This window comes from Cucurbita moschata, unplaced genomic scaffold, assembly GCF_002738365.1.
Source record: "Cucurbita moschata cultivar Rifu unplaced genomic scaffold, Cmos_1.0 Cmo_Scf00001, whole genome shotgun sequence".
Lineage (NCBI taxonomy): Eukaryota > Viridiplantae > Streptophyta > Magnoliopsida > Cucurbitales > Cucurbitaceae > Cucurbita > Cucurbita moschata.
Window position 1 is genome coordinate 5,088,298 of NW_019268517.1, and position 8,643 is coordinate 5,096,940.

The window sequence follows — 8,643 nt, forward strand, 5'->3', positions numbered from 1 at the left end:
TATGGTACACGTCCAAAATATCCGTTAGGACAGCACCATAGGGAAAACGAAACGAAATGAAAGATAAGCCCATCATTTCATTGCATGTGATTGTTGCATTTAACCCCAATAGTGGGGTCACTTACCAAGTATTTCTTTAAATACTCAAACAATGTGCTACTACATTTTACAGGTTAAGGCAAGGCATTCATGTACGGCTGACGACGGCATCGCAACTCGAGACCAGTGCACATGCATAGAATAGTGGTATTTATTTTCTTAGATTTAGGCTAGAGTAGAATGTTTTAAACTTAAACGCATATTTATTTTATTTCGTGTCTTTTGTCTCGTCGTTTTAAAGATGTTTTCAAAACACGCAAGTCCATGGCTGTGTTTTAAGATAAAGGATATGTTTTGTGGAATTTAAATGAAATTTTCCGCATTCAATGTTTATGGTACGTATACAGTAGCGACATTAAATTAAGTAGAAAATTTCGGGTTATTACAGATTCACACTCGCATGTGTGGGTCGTGGGTAAAGAAGTACTACACATCCAATTTGTTCGAGATTGGAGGTCACTCCTAGATGCGCTAGAGCTCGATCCCAAGAGCATGTTGCATGTGTTTGCCTCAGCATGACCCCTATAGTGGGTGACTTACTGAGTATTTTTCGAAATACTCAGGCCGTGTGCCACATATCATTTTTCAGGTAAAGACAAGATGCCCATGTACGGACGACGACGACATCGAAAATAGATACTGTGGCACGTGCATAGGGTAGCTGCATGTTTAAATTCTTAGTCTTAGGTCAGTATAGAACGCTTTTATTTCATTATTTAAATTATTTCATTTGTAATTGTCTTTTTTTTTTTATTTTAAATTCCAACGTTATGTTTTGAAACACGTAAGACCGAAAATGTGTTCTGAATGTGTGTTAAATTTTTCGTTATTTATGATGAGTATCTAAGAGCTATATTCCGCATTTAAGAGACAAGCATGAGACTTAGTAGCGACTATGAGTATGTAGAAATTTAGGATCGTTACATAAAACATTAACTTGAGACTAAAGGAGAAGCTAAACCTTAATGGGAATGAGTGAATAAAAAATAAAATACGAGAAACACACCACCGAATCAAATAAGTTAACAAATCAAAATTTGTTACCCATGCAGCGTTAGAAAGCCATGACAACCACAGTAAAATAATTATTTTCCCACTTGTCTAAAAATAATTTGTTACCCATTATTGTGCTAAAAATAATTTCTAGAATATCATCTATTACCCACTTGTCTTGAACGGCTTCTATCAAATATTATTTTCCAACCATACGTACCACAGTAATTTATTTTAAAAATATTTGATATCTTATTATCAAACATCACTTGGTCTATTTTGCAGGCCATTTGACATTTTTAAAATATTTTAGAAACAGACAAACTAATTGAAAACCCATATCTCTCAAATCAATTCCTTAAAATTTAATAAGGTAAATGAAAAAGTTGGGTGTTTTGTATCCAGCAATTTACAAGGAATTTTTGTCTTAAAATACAACAAATTCCCAAACCTCATCTATAAAAACCCTAACCCTTCTCATAATTCTTCACAAGCCATCGCACAAACCTAGAAACCCTTCAATATCTCTCCACCAATGGCTTCCAAGCTCTCTTCACCCATTGCCCTCCTCCTCCTCAACCTCCTCTTCTTCACTATGGTCAGCTCCACCTATGTCCCTTGCCCACCGCCGCCACCCAAGCCCCACAAGCCCACCCCTTCAAGGCAGCCACCATCACTCCTCAAGTGCCCCAGGGACACCCTCAAGTTCGGCGTTTGTGCCGACTTGCTGGACGGTCTAGTGCACATAGTGATCGGCTCACCACCAAAATCCCCATGCTGCACCCTAATCCAAGGCCTTGTTGACCTGGAAGCTGCTGTGTGCCTTTGCACTGCGGTGAAGGCCAAAGCGTTGGGTCTCCAGATTGACCTCTCAGTTTCCCTCAGCTTGCTTTTGAACTACTGTGGAAAGAAGGTTCCGTCTGGCTTCCAATGCCCTACTTGAAACCAAATCCTTACATTTTCCTTTCTAGTTTCTTCTTCAATTTTCCATTTCAATATCGTGTTTAAATAATCAGTTTGGTCGTACGTCGTGTTATGATGGGTTTGGAAATCTTCTCAGAATTCCACCATCTTTTTATAGTTTCATTACAATGCATGACGATGTATATGTTTGTCTGTTCTCTTGTGTCTTATTACAAATTTGACGATACATATGTTTGAAACCTCAAATCTTGTTTCACCTGTGTTACTTGTATGAAATCATAAAAAACCTTTAACTTCAAATTTTTCATGACGAAATATTAAAAAGAGTAATATTAACACTCAAGTTTTAAATGACCATGTTGACGAAAAATATAGAGACCTCAATTTAATGAAAATATGGATGTCAGTGTAACAGTCCAAGTACACGGCTAGTAGATATTATTTGTTTTGACTCGTTATGTATCGTCGTGAGCCTTACGATTTTAAAACATGTTTGTTAGGGAGAGGTTTTCACATTCCTATAAAGAATGCTTCGTTCTCCTCTCCAACTGACGTGGGATCTCACAATCCACCCCCTTAGGGGCCAGCGTCTTTGTTGGCATACCGCTCGGTGTCTGGCTCTGATACCATTTGTAATAGCCTAAGCTCCCGTTAGCAGGGATTATCTACTTTGGCCCATTACGTATCGTCGTCAGTCTCACTGTTTTAAAATGTGTCTGTCAGACATGTTTTCATATTATTTTAAGAAATGTTTTGTTCTCTTTTCCAATTCGACGTGATATCTCGTAGGGTATGGAAACTTTTGAAAAATTTATAAGAATATTTAAACCGTCGTATAAGAATTTACTATTTTAAACGAGGAAGAGGATTATTATTAATATGATGTGTTGATATTTTTATTAAATATAAGGTAAATTTTTATACAATACTATTAAATGGTGGATTTGGTTGACAATATTAAATATGGACATTTTAATGAAAAAAGAATATAATGGTCCTTGTCAATACTCTCTATCACGGTCAATGAAAAGCAAATTGGAGAGATAATTCCTACATCTTTCTTTTTCTTTTTCTTTTTCTTTTTCTTTCTTTATTTAATTATTTATAGATCCAACTTTAATTTTGAAAAAGATGATGAATAATTCCTGGTTCACTAAGTTGGGCAATTAATTTTTTTTCTAATAATTATTCATTACAACCTTTTCATAATTTTTGAATTGTTAAACTTTAAAATATATATTAATTACATCATCATATGTCTCTTTTATCTCGAGTTAATAATATGTATTTTAATATATTTAAAATCGTAAAATAGGTTTTTTTTTACTAATTTAATTTGTTATTATTTTTGTTTTATATATTTTTTTTTTCAAAATTATCTATTGACATTGACATTGACATTTCCATAAAATGGAGACTTCCATATTTTTTTTTTGTCAACATTAACATTTTAAACATTAATGTTAAGTAACTAATTTTAACATCTAACAAAAGGGCTATAACTTGAATAGAAAATGCAACTATCATAACTTCCTTCTCATAGCCTACATAGTGACACTACATGGTTGTCTTACCTTCACCTAAAAAAAATAGCACTTGGTTTGATAATTTAAAAAGTACTCAGTAAATAATCACACTGTTGCGTTCGGAAAATGCTAATACATGCAACGATCTCTACTTTTCAGTCTTGATAGAGTTGAATGTGTAATATTTCTCTACACATGCACACATAGATCCACCTAGCAGACTCATATACGTATCCTCTAAGTCTACTTGTTGGGCTAGCTTGCGCTCACGTTGGCAAAAGCTATGGAGGGAAAGGAGCGTGCATAATATCACGACGGACATGATATCGTAGTTTATGTAGTGTAATATATGGAGGTTCGTGCATCATGCAATATTAATATCACAACATAGTTCCATAACATGACATAATCATATTATAGTACATCTTGTATCATTGCATAAACATAACATAACATAAAACACATCAAACAATCATGAAAAATTCGTCATTCATACATCGTACAGGTCATCCAACCAAGCCAACATTAAAGCCATTTCGTAGGCGAAGTTATTAACGTATGAAAAATTAGAGTATCTTTGTTTAAGACCTACCTTGATCTACACAAATGTGAGGATTGTTGAACTATTCTTAGATATATTTATATTTCAAGTCTCTCCTTGGTCAACTAGAGTTCAAGCCTCAAGAAAAATAGACCAATAAATAGTTTATACTCGCAGCGGTGCTCCATACATTAAACCTATGATAATTAGCCAAGCTATCAAGTTTGAATAGTACATGACACTATGGGGTGCCGCTGACTTCCAGACGTCGTTACAAATTAGCTTGATTAGAGGGTCCAAGCAAGCGCCCGAAGGATTTTGTAATAGCCCAAAAATAAATAAAGAAATAAAGAAATAAAAAATAATTATAAATAAATAAACAAAATAAAACAACATTTCCCCACTTCTCTTTGCTAACCTCATCCCTTCCCACAATTATAATTCCTTAACCCATCCTTAGGCCAGAAAGCAACCGTTACTCCAAAAAAATAAATAAATAAATAATAATAGTCAGATTTACTTGATAAAAAAAAAGAGAGAGAGAGAGAGTTGTAATTCACGGGGAGATTTACGTGAAGATAGATCTGATCAACAAGGTATATATTAAATCTTCATTTTCTTTTATCCTATTGTTTTTTTTAGAAATCACAGCCAATTATAGTTAGATATTCGAATTCTTACAATGGTTTAGCTTTGAGTTAGAAACTAAATGTCAATCATTTATATGAATCCTAGCAAATCACATCACATTTGTTACAACGACTTAAGCTAGCCAGGTAAGTGACTTTACTATCGGCATGGTTATATTTGTTGTTGACACGTGCCCCGTGGTTCTGCACGTGTCATATATATTGATATGTGTGAATTGTCTGTGGATCGATATTTGTTATGTATATGTTATAATACGTGAATTGTTTGATAATAATTACGGTACGATGTGTTCAACGATAAGCCTTAGATAGGATACGAGAAGGATGCACAAAACGAAATGTAACGATAGGAGTAAAATACATTCATGAAACGTTAAGGTTAGGTTACATACCGGAGTGATATGGATAAGAGAGATTGATGAAAGAATACGGTTAGGTTACGGGTAGAAAGGGATAGGTTGTGATAGATTGATAGAACGATAGCGTTAGGATTGATAGAACGATAGCGTTAGGTTACGTTCTTGTGATGATATGACTAAGGTACGATCACGTAATGATATGTCTGTGATATGTATAAGAACGTTAAGGCTATGATAAGTTAGAAAACGATATGAGTTATGGAAAGGGCGTAAAGGTAGTTTACGTCACTTCAGAATTTGGGGATGTCAAGCACATGTGTGTTGGATCGGTATGGCAACCCTAGAGGGGGGTGAATAGGGTTTTAACGGTAAAAGTGTTTAAACGTGATTAATTTTTTTTAATGATTAAACTTTTTACAAAGAAGTAGAAGATAATAATTACTAGAACAAAATAATTCAAGTCAAAACAATAATCAAGTAGAACATGCAATAAATCACAATAATAATTTTGAAATTAAATAGGAACGAGTTAGAGAAAATGACACCGTAATTTTATAGTGGTTCGGTCAAACTCAACCTACTCCACTCCCCAAGCGCCTCTTGAAAATTTGAATAAAGAACTTTCTCAACTCTTTCCACGGATCAGAGCCAAACCGCTACACCGCTCTTTTTACGAGTTCAAGAGCAAACTCAATCCTTTCCACGGCGCAGGATGAAACCGATACAAGTATTTGAGTTTGATAATAACACACCACATCTCTCTCAAAGAGTAGATTTACAATTTGGGACACTCACAACTATTTCCTCACAATACAATAATAATCCCTCTCAAGAATAAGATGAAGAGAAATAAACTTGTAGGCTTGGAGAGAGCAACAAACAATGGAGACTTTGAACAAATGAGGATTAGAGAATGTATGTAAGTTGTGTATTTTAAGATGTGGGGGAAGATAAGTTTATAGAAGAGAAAAATGGTAAAATGTAGGAATTAATATTGACCATTGGATTGTGTTAGGAATAATGGATGGTGGAGATTAAAAGTAAATAAATAAGAAAATTTTCCAAATTCATTTATTTAAAATTTTTAATATAATAATAATAAAAAGTTATGTGAGTAAGGGTTAAATGAAAATTTAAAATTTATTATAAATATAATAATATAATAATAATAAAAATTATGTGAGTAACTACCAAAATTTTAAAATATAATAATATAATAATATAATATAGTAATAATAAAAATCGATGTGAGTAACGGTTAAATTCAAACTTATATTTTATAAAAATAATTTTTAGAAATATAATAATAAGAAAAACTCCACCATTTGTTACTCTTCCAACATTATAAATGTCATACTTTGATATATTTTGAGTTGTCCATTATTTTGATTTTTCTGCCACATCATCACGTCGGGTATGTTGTCTCGACTCTAATTTCTTCGTTTTAGCTCTTATTTGAGTAATTGAAAAGTCGTTATTCCCGACCTTATACTTGGACGGTTCAAAAAAATTGGAAATAGTTAATAATTAAAAGTAGGTTTGTTATCATCAAAACATCAATCAATTAATTGATTGAAATTAATTAATGTGAGATCAAGGGTCAATAAGCCAACAATGTGTTGTTGCAAAATCCCAAGAAATTAGAACGTCGTTCAAAATTAGTTCTATTCGTAGGATACCCCAAAGAGACGAAAGGTGGTTTGTTTTATGACCCTCAAGAAAATAGAGTGTTTGTATCAACAAACGCTACATTCTAAGAGGAAGACCACGTAAGAAATCATCAACCTCGTAGCAAACTAGTATTAAGTGAGATTTCTAATGAAGCAATTGATAGAACAACAAGAGTTGTTGATTAAGCTGGTCCTTCAACAAGAGTTGTTGATGGAGATGACACTTCTGGTCAATCACATCCTTCTCAAGTGTTGAGAATGCCTCGACTTAGTGGGAGGGTTATAACTCAACCCGATCGTTACTTGGGTTTGGCAGAAACTCAAGTCATCATACCTGATGATGGCGTTGAGGATCCATTGACCTATAAACAGGCAATGAATGATGAAGATAGAGATCAATGGTAAAGCCATGAATCTTGAAATGGAGTCAATGTACTTCAATTTAGTCTGAAAACTTGTAGATCAACCAGATGGGGTAAAACCTATTGGTTGAAATAGATCTATAAGAGGAACCGAGACCAAACCGGTAAGGTACAGACCTTTAAAGCTCGACTAGTACCAAAGGGTTATACCCAAAGAGAGGGGGTGGACTATGAAGAAACCTTCTCTCCAGTTGCTATGCTTAAATCGATTAGAATACTCTTGTCTATTGCCAAATTTTATGATTATGAAATTTGGCAAATGGATGTTAAGACAACCTTTTTAAATAGCAATCTTGAAGAGAGTATCTATATGGCTCAACCAGAGGGGTTCATTGAACAGGATCACGAGTAAAGGGTTTGCAAGCTTAAAAGATCCATTTATGGGTTGAAGCAAGCATCTCGATCCTGGAATATAAAGTTTGATAATGCGATCAAATCTTATGGCTTTAAACAGAATGTTGACGAACCTTGTGTTTATAAAAGGATAGTCAACTCTACAGTAGCTTTCCTGATGTTGTACGTTGACGATATCTTACTCATTGAAAATGATGTGGGATTTCTGACTGACATTAAGCATTGGCTAGAGACACAATTCAAAATGAAAGATTTGGGAGAGGCTCAATTTGTTCTTGGAGATTGAGAAATAAAACACAAACCTTCAGCTTGGAATAACTCTAGGCACTTCTTCATTGTTTATTATTGTATCTCCTCAACCTAGAAGTATGATTATTTACTAAATATGTTTCATACTCAATATTTTCTATTTTTTAGTAAAGGCAAAGACATCTTAAGCAGCACAATAATTACTATAGAGAGTTTCGATAGAGTTTTGTTTATACTAAATATTTTCATTCTTTTAATATCTTATGCAAACTCGTTTTCATTTGAAACAAGGATGAGTTTCATGTTATCGAAGTTTAACAGTCCAAAATGAATGTTTTATTCTACCCTATGGTTTATTATGCAAATAAATTTCAATCTATACTAACCTATACTAATGATGCAACCAAATTAAGCCTAGACTACGAAATGGAAAAAAATAAACAACTACCCTATGCATGTGCCACGGTCCTGGGATGTACGATGCCGCCGTCATTGTCACATGGATGCCTTGCCCTTATCTACAAAAGTAAAGTAGCACGAGGCTTGAGTATTTCTAGAATACTCAGTAAGTGACCTCCTATCAGGGTTATGCGACAAACACATGCAATGAAATGATGGGACCTATCTTTCGTTTCATTTTTCCTACGGTGTAATCCTAACAGGTAATCGTGGACGTGTACCATATACTCTACATGCAGCCCATACGTGCGAGTATGGGCTCACCAACTAGTTCGCACACCATTGGGCCACTGTCCCTAGCCGGTGGGCATACTCTTGGAGCCCCTTATACCGGGACCCGTTAAAACTAGAACCGTCACGGCAGCGCTATAAAAGGCATAACGATCGTTGTCTTGCC

General features: G+C 34.4%; 1 protein-coding gene across 1 annotated transcript; it reads left to right on the plus strand.

The window, feature by feature from the left end:
* The first annotated feature begins 1,613 nt into the window (after positions 1-1,613).
* On the plus strand, positions 1,614-2,050 carry LOC111449779 (14 kDa proline-rich protein DC2.15-like). The gene has a single exon (XM_023089820.1). It carries the CDS (start codon positions 1,628-1,630, stop codon positions 2,033-2,035), a length of 408 nt encoding a protein of 135 aa, XP_022945588.1. The 5' UTR covers positions 1,614-1,627; the 3' UTR covers positions 2,036-2,050.
* Positions 2,051-8,643: the final 6,593 nt, after the last annotated feature.